This window comes from Armigeres subalbatus, chromosome 2, assembly GCF_024139115.2.
Source record: "Armigeres subalbatus isolate Guangzhou_Male chromosome 2, GZ_Asu_2, whole genome shotgun sequence".
Lineage (NCBI taxonomy): Eukaryota > Metazoa > Arthropoda > Insecta > Diptera > Culicidae > Armigeres > Armigeres subalbatus.
In genome coordinates this window covers 428,796,417-428,811,207 of record NC_085140.1, presented here as the reverse complement: position 1 = coordinate 428,811,207, position 14,791 = coordinate 428,796,417, and the positions used below count along the sequence as shown (strand labels likewise).

The 14,791-nt window shown below is 39.7% G+C and overlaps 1 protein-coding gene across 3 annotated transcripts in view; it reads left to right on the top strand.

Moving 5' to 3' along the window:
- Positions 1-14,204, top strand: part of LOC134213553 (elongation of very long chain fatty acids protein AAEL008004) — a 99,594-nt gene extending 85,390 nt beyond the window's left edge. For all 3 annotated transcript variants that reach the window (XM_062692701.1, XM_062692702.1, XM_062692703.1), the window contains 4 exons: positions 12,716-12,796; positions 13,114-13,297; positions 13,378-13,493; positions 13,565-14,204. In XM_062692701.1, coding sequence (XP_062548685.1) covers positions 12,716-12,796; positions 13,114-13,297; positions 13,378-13,493; positions 13,565-13,825 — 642 coding nt within the window. In that variant the 3' untranslated portion in view covers positions 13,826-14,204. The remainder of the gene's footprint in view (positions 1-12,715; positions 12,797-13,113; positions 13,298-13,377; positions 13,494-13,564) is intronic.
- Positions 14,205-14,791: the final 587 nt, after the last annotated feature.

Genomic DNA, 14,791 nt, shown 5'->3' with positions numbered 1-14,791 from the left:
CTCGACAGCGAAGTTTTTACCTCAGCCCTGAGACTGGATTAAAATAAATACTCCCACTAAAAAATTAGAAAATTCCCATAAAAAATTGAAAATTGCCATTAAAGAAATCAGGGTATGAGCAATAAATAAATATAAAATTTCCACAAATAAAACAAAATTTCCATGAACAATTTAAAAATTTCCACAAAACAAAAATAAATAAGCACTTTAAAAGCAAAAATTGCAATTATGAAAGAAGATTTTCTATAAAAAAATAAAATGTTCCACGAAAAAAAAATACAAAACTTCCATAAATAAATCAATATTAGCAATAAAAAGAATTTCCCATAAAAAATAAAATTTTTCACAAAATGATCAATAAAGAGCAATAAAAAAATAAGAAAATTTCCATAAAAAAATATAAAAAAGCAATCAAACTGTGCTTTTTTTCATATATGACCCCTTCTTTAAAAGCGTTCAAAGTTCATGTAAAATTTCATCAGCTTTATTGCTTTCTTGTATTTTTTATGCTTAAAAGTCCTTATTTATTTTTGTTTTGTGGTAAATTCTTAATTGTTTATGGAAATTTTGTTTTATTTGTGGAAATTTTATACAGTCCCTTCCCGATTTTGGCAACACGACCGGATTTTAATGTTGCCAAAATGGGGATGTTGCCAAAAACGGGAAAAAAATTTCATACAAAATTTAATTTTTTTTTTTTTGCATGATTGAAGCTAAATACTTAGAATATGTACTACAAAGTATGTGGAGTGTGTTTAAGTGATGCACGTGCATCATAATTGTCATTTTTGCGATATTATACATAACTCGGAGATTGTAGCTCAAACAAAATTGAAACAAACACAAGAATGGTAATCAAACGACAATTAGACAATTTCATAATACAAATTTAATAATAAATAATATTTGAAATTGACAATAGCGTCGGCCATGTCCTTACAAAACATTGTAGTGTTAAAAAAGCGTTTCTATAGTAGTCTATTGAAGTGCTGACTTTAACCTGACATCTCATATAAATTTTAGTTCACCGAAAATGCTTGTTTTTATCATAATTCACTATATAAATCAAATAGCGATCCGACGGATACAAGATAACTAAATATGCTACAAATTTCGGATTCTTATATAATGCATTTTGATGGAGGCAAACTTTCTTGTTGTCGGTGTAATTAAGAGTAAAGTTCTGTGCATATTTAAATTTCGCTGACATTATGGAAAAAATGAACGCAAGGCATAAAACGTTCCATTGTTTTAGAAAATGGTAACGGAAATCTGCATTCTGCACATTAGTCGAGCATATCCAATGTAGTGTGAGTATGGGTTAACTACACTCGACTAACTAAAACCAAAACCTTTTGCACTAGTCGGTCTCCCAGCACTCAACGCAGGAATATTTCAGGCGGCAATGATCGATCCATGAGCACTATGTGCACCTCGCACTACGAGTGATAGTGTGGCCAAGTGAAGCTGGAAGAACATTTGCGGCATGCCACCTCTGACACTCGATAGCAGTCAAACTACTGGTGCTCGCTGTAGGTCATCGCACTACAGTTCTCCATGCTAGTGATTAACACGCTGAAGACGAAGTAGGCTCAAGAGAAGACAACGGCTATTCGACAAAATCAAAGTGGTTGAAGAATTCGTGTATGTACTTGGGCTCACTTGACCTCCGATAACGATATCAGCAGACAAATTCGGAGACGCAACGTGGCAGGAAAGCATACGTACGAGATCTGGACAATGCTTGTGGAGGACCAACGCGCACTTGGAGTAAAACTGGTTCTCTACAACGATCCGATAGGCACAAGAAGGCGAGGTGTGCAGCGATCAAGATGTATCGATCAGGTGGAAGACGATTTACGGACCCTCTGTAGACTGCGTGACTGGTAACGTACAGCAGTGGACGGAGACGACTGTTATGTACCGCAGAGGCCACTCCGGTCATAGGCTGAATAAATAATAATAAAACCACATGTGACGCATCACTCGCCTATCGAAGCTGCAAGAATTACACCAGCGATCTCATGGGAACTTCACAGGAGGGACTCCACTTCTGGTACTTCGCCATCACAAACAGAACACTCGAGAACAGACATTGGAAGTGTGAGTGAGTGAGCATTGTGAGCATTGATCTATTGCAATCTATGCTACATCCATAGCCAATGAGTAAACTGCCTCACTCAGATGGATGCCAATCAACGAGTAGGAGCGATCGTTGCTGTGATACCATACCACCGACTTCCATTGCTGAATGGTGAGCGTTGAAGATTATTAAACGGTGAATCATCGAACGTTCAATTTCGAAGATCTTAGGATGCTCATAACTTGCCTCGCGACAGAGCCCCAAGTAGGCTTAGATTAACCCGATTTTTTCTCATGATCTGATTTAAGTCAATGACTGCTCGAGAGCCTTACGATTACATCTTATCAAACTCTTACCATTAGTGTTGAACTGTTGGCAAACATGCTGGAATCAAAAGGCTCATTTTGCAATTGACACATCAGGAAAATGGAAAAGCCAACAGTGTTCTGATATTAATCGCTAGACAAATTTGCGTAAATTTTAAACAATAAGAAAATAAAAATGTTGCATATTTTCTATACGGGAATTCAGCAGAAAGACGGATAAAAAGATAAAATGACAGTTGCTCGGCTGATACCAGAAAAGAGGCGCGTAATGAGCAAAACGACTTGATGGCTAAACAGCGCATTTAGAAAATCGAATGTGCCAATCACTAGCATTTAAACCTTAATTGCTTGTTCCTGGATCACTGGATCACTGAGTCAGCTAATCGACGACAAAATCAGTGAGATGCCAAAAAATACGACATTCTACGGTGGGCTGGTTAGATTGGGGTAGTGTGAATAGGGACATGGAAAACGTGAAAAAAAGAGCAGAAAAGTTTCAATAGACATTGTTTGCAATGAGCGGTAATACGAGTGGTGGTTCATTAATTCAGTGAAAGTACCCACTATTCGTACAGCGCCCATAATACGCATATAAACCTTAATGACATTCACTTTAGGTTTTGTTTATCCTATAACACATTAATAAAAAGATTTTAGCTCTAATAAGTAATAAAATAAATATTTTCGAAGTTGTTGCCAAAATCGGGAAGAAAATGTTGCCAAAAACGGGTGTTGCCAAAATCGGGGGTAGACAAAAACGGGTGTTGCCAAAATCGGGATGGGACTGTATTTATTTTTTGCTCATGCCCTGATTTCTTTACTGGCAATTTCCTATTTGTTTATGGAAAATTTCTAATTTTTAATGGAAATTTTATTTTGCTGCCCTGAGACTGGAGGCCAACACAGACAGTCTAAGCGAAGATGTGCTGGTAGCTGTCCTAACACGCGCGTGTGAGAAATGACGGACGCCAGGGGTATTGGTATAGTGCCGAAATTGCAAATCTTCGATCAGCCTGCCTTAAGGTCACTCCTGACAGAATCCAAGTTTCAAACTGCTCGCGTTTTCGGGAGCACACCACTCGATACGGAAGCAACGCGCAACTGTCATTTTTTTTTTTCACGCATGCTGTGGCGCAGCAAAGCTGAATCAACATAAATAACAGTTGTCCGCCGCCTCCGTATCGAGTGGTGTGCCCACGAAAACGCGAGCAGTTTGAAACATAGACTTTGTCAGGAGTGACCTTAAGGCTAGACAAAGGACGCTACGTGCCCGTACCGAGGAGCCAAGAGCGAACCGCCGTGAAGTGTTTCGTTAGGCTGCGAACAAGGCCCACAACAAGGCCATTAAGAATAGCAAGAGGGCGCGTTTCGACAACTTTGGCGAAGGTGCCAACGCGAACCCGTGGAATGACGCCTACAGGATTATGATGGCCAAGATCAGAGAAGGCTCTTCACCCCCGAGCGGTTGGTGTTGCTACCGAAGGCCAGTAATCCGCTGTGAAACCGCTCGGCGTACAGACCAATCTGTCTACCTGACACGATGAGCAAAATGCTGGAGAGGATCTCCCTCTACAGGCTGATACCGTACTCAGAGGGTACGGACGGCCTGTCAAGCAAACAGTTCGGTTTTCGCAAGGGTAAGTCCACGTTGGACGCTATGAACTCAGTAGTAAAGACCGCTGAGATGGCTATCCTACGGAAAATGAACGCATTTAACAGCCCAAGCTGGGATGCCATCGCGCTCTCGTTACACCGGCTTAGCCTGCCGGTGGGCCTGTACCGGATTTTGGAAAACTATATTCAGAACCAAGTATTATCATACGAGACTGATGCCGGTCAAAGAAGCGTTCCTATTACTGCAAGAATTCCGCAAGGTTCAATACTGGGTCCGGTATTATGGAACCTTTTGTACGACGGGGTTTTGAAACCAAAGTTCCTTCCTGGTGTTAAGATCGTCGGCTTCGCCGATGACGTAACCTTAGAGCTACCTCAGCACACGTGATCAGCACGGTGGCGGATTGGATGAGCGCCTGGCCTGGAGGCCTGGAGCTCGCTCAATCGTCAACAAAGCTGACCTTCGGCAGCCATGTCGACTATGCGTGCAAGAGGGCTTCGACTGCTGTTGCGGCATTATCGAGAATGATGTCCAACAGTTCCAAGGTGTGTGGCACTGCCAGTAGACGTAGGCTACTGGAAGGCGTTGCCGTATCTATTCTTAGTTATTCTGGGGGTAACCAGTTACCTGCAGAAGCAGGAGAGCACGTACCGCTTGATGTGTCTCAGAGTGATATCTGCCTACCGCACGATATCACACGATGCTGCCTGCGTGATAGCGAGCATGATGCCAGTCAGGCTGGTCATCCGGGAAGACGAGGAGTGTTTCGAGCTACGTTGGACCGCCAGCGTTCCAGGGCGGTTTCGGTCAACAAATGGCAGCACGAGGGGGATAACTCCTCGAAAGTTAGGTGGACCCACCGGATGATATCTAACATATCGAGCTGGATGGGGAGACCCCATGGGGAAGTTCACTTCCATCTGACACAATTCCTGTCAGGCCATGGCTTAACCCAATCATACTAAGGGCTCAAAAGATAAAGCCATTTTTTTTTGCACTAGTCTATTCGTCTTAGCAGTGTTATATGTACACATAAAAAATATGCAAAAGCGATCCAATATACATAAAAACACAACATTGAATTATGCTTTAAAATTCCACCGTGAATCCATGAAGAATCTTTGAAAACAAAGGGTAGGTAAGCATCCATAAAGCAACCACAATAAAAAATAAATTGGACTATATTTTCGGCAAGAGATACAAAAGAAATCTATAAATTATACATAAATCTTTTGGAAATGATAGCTAAAAATTAATTCCGATCCATCTTATTCTCTATTTTTGCATTCATATACAGTTTTGACTCAAATCCCGAACATGACTCATATTGCAAACACTACAGGCGTGTAAGAATCCTAAAATTAAACATTCCATCGGTTTTCCGTACGGAGGACCGAGATTATAATCAAATTCAACATCCTATAGAAAAACAACTACACGAATGATGTTGAAATGATCATTTAAGTGCGAGGGTTTGGAATATGTGTTCAGTTCGGGTTGGTGAAAACAGGTAGCATGAGACTATCACAATGATATATTATGTGTGCAGCTCAAAACCGAATTTTTGAACTCACGACAATCAATTTTTCTCCTATTAGTCGCAAGTTTCATTACTGCGCATCTGGTGCGCTGTATAGCGCATCTGGTTGCGAACAATGTGCACTAGTTGCGCAATGATGCGCTATAAGTTGAACGCGAGTAAAATCGATTTTCGCGAGTTCGAAATTCGATTTTCAACTGGAACCATAATATCTAACGGAAAATTGTCTAACCCGTATCGGGAATCGTACACAGCCTCCTTTTGCATGGTCCTGCTTTGTAGTCGCGCATATAATCGCTAGGGCAAGGAGGGCTTCGATCTATAAAAAAAATAATTTGCGCAATAATAGGATACTATTTACGTATCGTTTCACATTTGTATGAATCATTCATTATTTTTCATTGGCAAAAATACTTAACAAATAAAAAAATCGATTTTCTTTTTAATTTTCTTATTTTTTTACTGTTTTTTTACGATGGTGAGTAATAAAAAATCGTATCTGTTTCATAAGCTACGCCTTTGAATATTTTTTGACTGAGATTTATTTCCTAAAACATGTGGAAGTGAAGGTCATACCAAAATTATTGTAGATGTTTTCCTATCTGCGCCTAATCTAAATTCATTCAACCGAATTTATTATGAGAAAAATAAATAAATTTTTAATTTTGTTTTCATGACTTTTGATCCAGCGATCCACTCATTTGTCATAACTTGTTCTCAATATCATAAAGATGGTTTATGACTGTATGATTGTTTATGATCCTGAGAAACCATAAACGTGTTCAATATTGTCAGTATTCATGAATGAGAATATTGGCACGATTAATGTTGATTCTCTTTCCGGCTTTGCTCCTTTTCGCGAACATCTTTGGACCTCAACCCTGAAACACATGCAGATAAGATCAATGCTACCCAGGGCATTGAATGCGAACACCGTTACTCCATCCGATGTGCCTCTCAACTGGTTTTGATGCGAGGGAAATCAAATAAGGATTATTTTTTGCCTTTCTTATACTTGGATGTATTTTAACACCGTTAGTGTTCCTCACCGTAAGGAATGTACGGAAACAAACTGCATCACTTTCAAAGGTCGATAACATTTGCTCTTCTGGGTTGATTGTAATGAAATTTTGAGTACGAAGACTTTAGCATGTGTTATTTACACTGCGTGAGTCTCAGGGGCCCTGCTTAGCCGTGCGGTAAGACGCGCGACTACAAAGCAAGACGATGCTGAGGGTGGCTGGGTTCGATTCCCTGTGCCGTTCTAGGCAATTTTCGGATTGGAAATTGTCTCGACTTCCCTGGGCATAAAAGTATCATCGTGTTAGCCTCATGATATACGAATGCAAAAATGATAACTTGGCTTAGAAACCTCGAAGTAAATAACTGTGGAAGTGCTTAATGAACACTAAGCTGCGAGGCGGCTCTGTCCCCAGTGTGGGGATGTAATGCCAATAAGAAGAAGAAGAAGTCTCATTGCGAAATTTTCTGTAGTTTCGAAACTACAGTCGAAAGAACAGTCGAAGCGCAATATAGTCTTGTGCACTCTCCTCAACAATCGAAAAGATGATAGTGATCCAATGTTGTGGCAATGACCCCTAAATCACCAGAGCTGCTGTCGACCTAAAAATACTGGGCTAGAATAAAAATTAGAGCTTTGAAGTCATCAAAAATTTTGAATTCATTAAATTATTAAGCTTACATCTAAACAGATAACACTGAATCAACAATTTGACGCCACAATACACGGTTCGAGGCCGCTTCCTCCATCCTCGAATGCGTCCCACGCTCGCCAAGTCATTATGTACCTTGTCAGCCCACCTCGCTCGCTGCGATCCACGCCGTCTCGTACCTGCCGGATCGGAAGCAAACACCATCTTTGCAGGGTTTCTGTCCGGCATTTTTGCAACATGCCCTACCCATCGTACCTTTCCGACTTTAGCTACCTTCTGGATACTAGGTTCGACATCGAGCTGGGCAAGCTCGTGGTTCATCCTTTGCCGCCGCACACCGTCTTCTTGCACACCGCCAAAGATTGTCCTAAGCACCCATCTCTCGAATACTCCGAGTGCTTGCAAATACTCCTCGAGCATTGTCCATGTTTCATGTCCGTAGAGGACAACCGGTCTTATTAGCGTCTTGTATATGACACATTTGGTGCGGTGGCGAATCTTTTTTGACCGTAGTTTCTTCTGGAGCCCGTAGTAGGCCCGACTTCCACAAATGATGCGCCTTCGTATTTCACGACTAACATTGTTACCAGCCGTTAGCAAGGATCCAAGGTAGACGAATTGCTCAACCACCTCGAAGGTATCCCCGTCTGTCGTAACACTGCTTCCCAGGCGGGCCCTGTTGCGCTCTGTTCCGCCCACTACCATGTACTTTGTCTTCGATGCAGTGGCGGAGCCACGGGGGTTGTTTTGGACATAAAACCCCCTCCAGAGGCAAAATTTTTAGAAGAATTTTTTTTTTCGAACGAAAGTCATCACCTTGTCTTAGTCCTTAGACACGAAAGTCCATCACCTTGTCTTAGTCCCCGACACGATTCGAACGAACTGGAGTGTTTGCCCGAAATCTTCACACAGTTTTGCACACCCTCCAACGTTGCTTTGACTTGACCTCATCGGAATTAATTTATTGGCTTTTTTCGGTGATAATTATACTATTCAAAGCGAAAGGGAGTATATGAAAGTAATGAAGATCCCAGGGTTTGCAGAAATTGCTCTCAATAGATAACGAACAACGATAAAAGAGAGGTAAAAACTGTTCCGAATCATAACAAGCCATGATAACAAATTTATCAAATTTGTATACAAGTGCAAAAAAAACAGAATCGGATAGGCAGCCCCCACATAAAAATGGGGATTCTCGCTTTATTTTCGCTCCTTTCGTGTAGGTTACTGCACAGCTGTTTAGAACAAATTGAAATGCATTATCAGAGCCAGTGCTCACCGCATTTGGAGCTTTATAAAAAAAATATGATGGTGCATAGCCTTTCCGAATCAGTTCTCTATCATGACAGAAAAAAGTCTCTCGCGTTATTCTACATATCGTATATGTATACAGAGATGATAAGTAAGATACTTGTTCTTTCTCTTTAGGATTCAATCCCTGGAAGATACAGATTCGATTGGCACCGCAAGCGAGCGGCAAGTGTGAAATGAATAGATACTGAAGATTAGCAGAGGGCCATATGAGAGAACAAGCATTGTTGAAATCGCTGTTATTCTGCCTAACGTCCACCCAGGAACTGCTTGGATAGTGTCGTGATTGTACCAAGACAGGCAAAATATTTGAATGAATCTCTGGAACTATGCCAAGAATCAATAGAACTGTTTACGCTTGCCGAATAGCACATTAGCAGGTTGAAACCGCAAAATTTTCACCGAATTTTAACACCGGATGATACCCAAACGTTTTCGTAGCCAAAAATATCCCCCTATGCAAAATTTGAGCTAAATCGAACATGATTTAGGGGTGCTCAAAATTATTCAAAACTTTTTTTTCTCACAAGGTGATTTTCTTTTGTTTTCTGATGCCAAAGGACTTAAAATGCATGCATTTGAGAATTATTTTTTTGAAAAAAATCGCCTGTTTTGGGACTTCGAAAAAAATCTCATGGCAAAAACAATTTTTCATCAAATTTAAAAACCGGACGTTACGCAAACATGTTCTAAGAGAAAAAAATCGATTTTGGAGTAATGAAACTTGTGAGCAATGTCGTTTTTTGAAATTCGATGACAATTTTTTTCCCATATATTCCATTGCCACTCTTATGACCACTTCCTTTCACTCCTCCGGTAGCTGTTCAGTTTCCCAGATTCTGACAATCAGTTTGTGCATTCGTATATCATTTTGAGAATGACATTTGAATTGCATAGAATGAGTCTTACTTGATCCAAATAAATTTTGAATTTCATTTGACACTTTCATTTCAAATTTAATTCTCAAAAGTACAAATTTTCATAAAAATTTGATTTTTTTTGTTCTGTAAAGCTGAATGTCGGTTTTTTACTTTGATAATAAAGTTTGAATTTCATAGAATAGATCTTGCCGAATATATATGAGTTGTTGGATTCTATTTGGCACGTACTTCATTGTGAAAAACGGAAATTAATTCTCAAAAGAACATATGATTATAGAAATTTAGTTTCCCTGCTCTGCAAAGCAGAATTTCGGGCTCTCACTTTGAGGCTTTGCAGAAGGCATATGATTTGTTGGATTTTGTTTGTCAAGTACATTTGTTGTGGAAAACAGAAATAAATTCACAAAAGTATGTATTTTCATAGAAATTTGGCTTCTCTGCTAAGCTGAATTTCGGCTTCGTACTTTGAGAATAAAGTTTGAATTTATTAAAATGGGCCTTGCAGAATGCATGCTGTTGAACTTTATTTGGCAACTTATGTGCATTCTGCAAGGCCCATCATATGGAATTTAAACTTTGTTCACAAAGTAAGATGTTGACATTTAGCTATGGAGAGCAGAGGAACCAAATTTCTTTGACAATATGCACTTATGTGAATTTAATTCCGTTTTTCACAGCAAATGAAGGTACTAAATAAAATTCTTCAACCCATTTGCATTCTGCAAAACCCGTTCTATGATATTTAAATTTGATTCTCAAATTGAAAAGCCGTAATTCAGGTTTGTAAAGCAGAGAATCCAAATTTCTATGAAAATAAAAGCTTTTGTGAATCAAGACCCGGTTATCTAAAAAACTGGACGTGTTACAAAAAATATGAATATGTATTTGAATTCAGCGTGAAAAAAATCTATTGAGTACATACATAAAAACCCTGATTAATCCACCTAGCGGTGATGGTGCCTTTCTCGTGCATTATACAAATAGTATTTTGGCCATTACTCTTGAGCCCATAGTCTGAGCTGTCCAATTTTCAATAGGAAAAAATGGGAGTATTCTGCGTCGAATGCAACTTGTTGCGGTTAAGGATAAGTGCCTGAAAAATGAGTGACCCTTTTTTTTGGGTGAGTGCGCACAAACATACACACATACACACAGACACCACCTCAATTCGTCGAGCTGAGTCGATTGGTATATAACACTATGGGTCTCCGGGCCTTCTATAAAAAAGTTTATTTTTGGACCGATCATATAGCCTTTACGTATACTTAGTATACGAGCAAGGCAAAAATGGATGAAAGGAGCGAAAAAAAGTTCAATTTTGTTGGATAATTATCTTTCAAAACAGCCAAAACAGGGGACTGATCTCGGCGAGTTTTCCCAAGAGTTTTACCAAAACTAGAATCGGTTGAAAAGCATAAACATGGTAGCCTTTCAAAGTGGCCTGGGGTCATATTGACCCCAAAGCGCAGACAAAAGGTTCATAAAACGGATGTGATGAAATTTGCATACAAAGTTTAGTCACAAGATGAATCATTACACAAATGTATCATGCGTCTCCATATGTTCTTATGCTCATATGCTGCTCAACAGTTTTCAGTTTTCAGTTTTAGTTTTCAGATATCGTAATAACTTAGATTATCGTAATACTTAGTATTTTAACTTATCTGAGCATGCAAGTGACTTCAACGCCGTTAAAGCTATGATCACTTTCTTACTTTGTGACCAAATAATCTCGGAATTTTCCCAATTAAACAACAAACGCCAGTAACCAGTCGATTTCAAATGTCGAATTTTTCCGATTTTTTCCTCCAGTGAATCATTGTTATCGACGACGAGATTATGGTGGTGCTGTGACTCAAACATTGGTATAAATAAAACACTCCGAGCAGGAATGTCAAACATATTGGACGTTTCTACTCGTCCAGTCTGTTCTGCATTCAAAAACTGATTAAGGTCACTCCTGACGGAATCCAAGTTTCAAAGTGCTCGCGTTTTCGGGGGCACACCACTAAATACGGAAGCAACGCACAACTGTAGTTTTTGTTGATTTAGTTTTGCTGCGTCGCAGCATGCGTGAAAAAATAAAAATGCAGTTTGCATGCTACTTGGATGATTATTATGGGTCTCACGGTGAATGTTTGCTTCACGGTATACATAATCAAGGTAGGCTCGTAAAGAAAATGGCAGTTCAAAAGTGACGTGATTGCTATCGCAGTATGACCGAGTGCAAAAGAAAGCCAAACTCAATCGTAGAGCTTTGGCTTGCTTCGTCCGAGCAGCGATAGCACGTCAATTGTTTACAGTAAAAATTGATGTTTTATGTACGTTACGATAGTGCCATGTTTTTGTATACCGTGATTTGCTTGAAGGTTTATCATACCATAATGAATACTGCCGTAGTCTGAAAAACTAACTGACGTAAACGCCATTTTCCAAAAAATGTGTTAACGAGTGCTACAAGCTCTTTGATATAAAAATGAAAAACATGCACGTTGTAAAATGGCGATCACTTCACTTTTTCAGATTACGGCAGAACATACGTCACAATGTTCATTAGTATCAGCTACTACGACACCGAGTCCTGAAAGGTTAATGTTCAAAAATTCGAATATTCAACTCCAGCGTGAAAGCTCTGCTGTTGGGTTGTGTGCCAGAGCAGAGCTGCAAGTATTCATCAGCTGATGTCTATTTTTTATCGAAGGTCTGGTGGCCTCACCAGTGGATACATTACCAAAGAGGGAAGAAAAAATCTGCAAGCAAGGACCAAATAGAATCCGGCAGGTGAAGAGGCTTCAACGAAATAAAAATTCGCCTGGGCCCAGATCAATGATAAAGCGATCAATCGCCCAGGATGGAGATCTTTCACGTGGCTCATATGTGCTCAAGATCCATGAATGAGTTAGTGATTCGTGCTTGTGTGAAAATGTTTAGAAATTCTTACGAAAAGTTGTTCTAATCTACTTATGTTAAGTTTAAATCAACTTTCAATAGAAAAGAACAGTTCACGGCAAATATCGAAATTGTTCTAAATTGTTACTATTTGTTGATATTTCAATCAAAAATAGAAGAATGGAACAACCATTAATTGATGATCAGTTCTATTCTTAGGTAAATGCAGTCTAGACAGATAAAGACAGAAATTGGGTTAAACAGCTTACATCTCTTTTGCCAAGCTGACATGTAGTCTTAGGTTTGAAATTAAGCCAGACCTCACGCCATTCAATTATTTAATTATATTTCTTTTAACTAACAAAACTATTATTTCTATTTCATTATTACTTTTCAGGGCTTGGATGGCGCCTGGCTGCGACATTACAGTTGGCGGTGTCAACCGGTTGACTGGACTGAAAACCCTCAATCTATGCGAGTAAGTATTTTTATTGTTTTCAAATTTTCTCTTTTTTCATATTTTTTGTATCGAGCCTGTAAAAATTACATTTGAGTTGCCCTTTGCCAGCTTCTTTTCTTCTTAAAGGCATAATGAAATTACAATTTTCCCAATTGTAATGCAAGATTTCCTATCCTAACTTTTGCAGAAAATCTAAAATACTGTAAAAAATCTTTCATGTGACAACACTTTCTTTGTTACTTTCCGTTTAATCAAATACCTCTACAGACCCACAGCAATGTGTACTATTAAAATCCACTCGAAAAAAAATAACCGTACACTCCATATTATCACAGGTCGCCAAAGGCTGCTACGTCTACTTCCTGGCCAAGCTCTCGGAACTGCTGGACACGGTGTTCTTCACGCTGCGGAAAAAGGACAAACAGATCAGCTTCCTGCATCTTTACCACCACACTGTGATGCCGATGATCTCGTGGGGCGCCACCAAATACTTCCCGGGTGGACACGGAACGTTCATAGGTTTGATTCGCGAATGATCCACGATGAATCGTTATCCGAATAATTAATTATTCTGATTGTGTTTTAACTGCATTCAACAGGAGTCATCAACTCGTTTGTGCATATCATTATGTACACGTACTACATGCTGGCCGCCATCGGACCCCACCTACACAAGTACCTCTGGTGGAAGAAATACATCACTGATTTGCAAATGGTTAATTTTTATGACTCTGATAACATTATTTTGCGGAAACTCCTCACCGTTCCTTTCTTCATCCACAACAGATCCAGTTCGGAATGGCATTCATGCACTCGGCCCAGCTTCTGTGGACGGACTGCGGCTACCCACGTTGGTCGGTTTGTTTCACCCTGCCCAACGCCATCTTCTTCTACATGCTGTTCAACGATTTCTACAAAAAGACCTACACCGTGAGGCGGGCAGCTCGGCTGGCATCCGCGCGGGCGAAGGCCGAAGAAATTCGGAAAGCGAAGGAGCTCGAAAGCTTAAAAGCAGCGAACGGAAAGCTCGTCGACAAAGAACTGTAAACAGAGTGATGCAAAGATACGTAGTACGTAGTGTGTGATTTGTAGATGCCACCGTTTGAAAAAAAACTATTTCACCATCGATCTTCACCTCTGTCTTCCCCTGTCCCATGTTTCACACATTGACCATTCATCAGATCCGTTTCTAGAATAAGGAAACTCATTTCACTTGCTCATAAAACTGAACCTAAACCAAGTCTCTACTCATAAGGTAACTGAAAGTTGTGTGCGAATACCTTCGTTTTATAAGGAAGGTGTTTTTCCTAGCTGTGTAAGGTAATTTTAATTTGAATCTAGTTGAATGAAAGTGATGATTTTAATCTGAACAGAAGAATAATAAAAGAATGACAAAACACTATCGAAGCTAAACTATAAATCCAAAGGTAGCATGACTTTGCATTCTGTCTATCCGAAAATCCCTTCGATGTTTACAAATTTTCGCTGGAATTATTTAACACAGGTGCGAATGCGACATTCGAAAAAAAATAAAATTATTGCCCCCAGTTCTCCAGAAAACCAGTTTTGCTCCAAAATCCGTTTGATTTTGGGATGTCATTCGATGGTTGTAAATGCAGGAAAAACAGGATTTCGTTGCGATTGTTAATGCTAAAACAGGTTCTTCGGCAGCAGCAGCAGCATCATCGATTGACGCACAGCATTCTGAAAATTCCGATCCAAAGCATTATCCCCACGAAAATTTGGACGCACCTCCGGATGGACTTTGACTGAGTATAAGAGGAAAACAGCAAACAAAAACAAAAAACAGAATGGTTATCCGGTTCGCCATAATGAACAGCATTATACTCCCAGTATCATCAAAAATCATCAAGAACCGGCAGACAAACGTGAGTATGGGATGATGGATAAAACCACATGGAAAAGGAACCGCGGATGTAGTATTTGATTGTCCAATCAGACTTGTTATAGATGAAGATTGTCGTTTGGATGAAGATAGCCTCGTGATGAAGA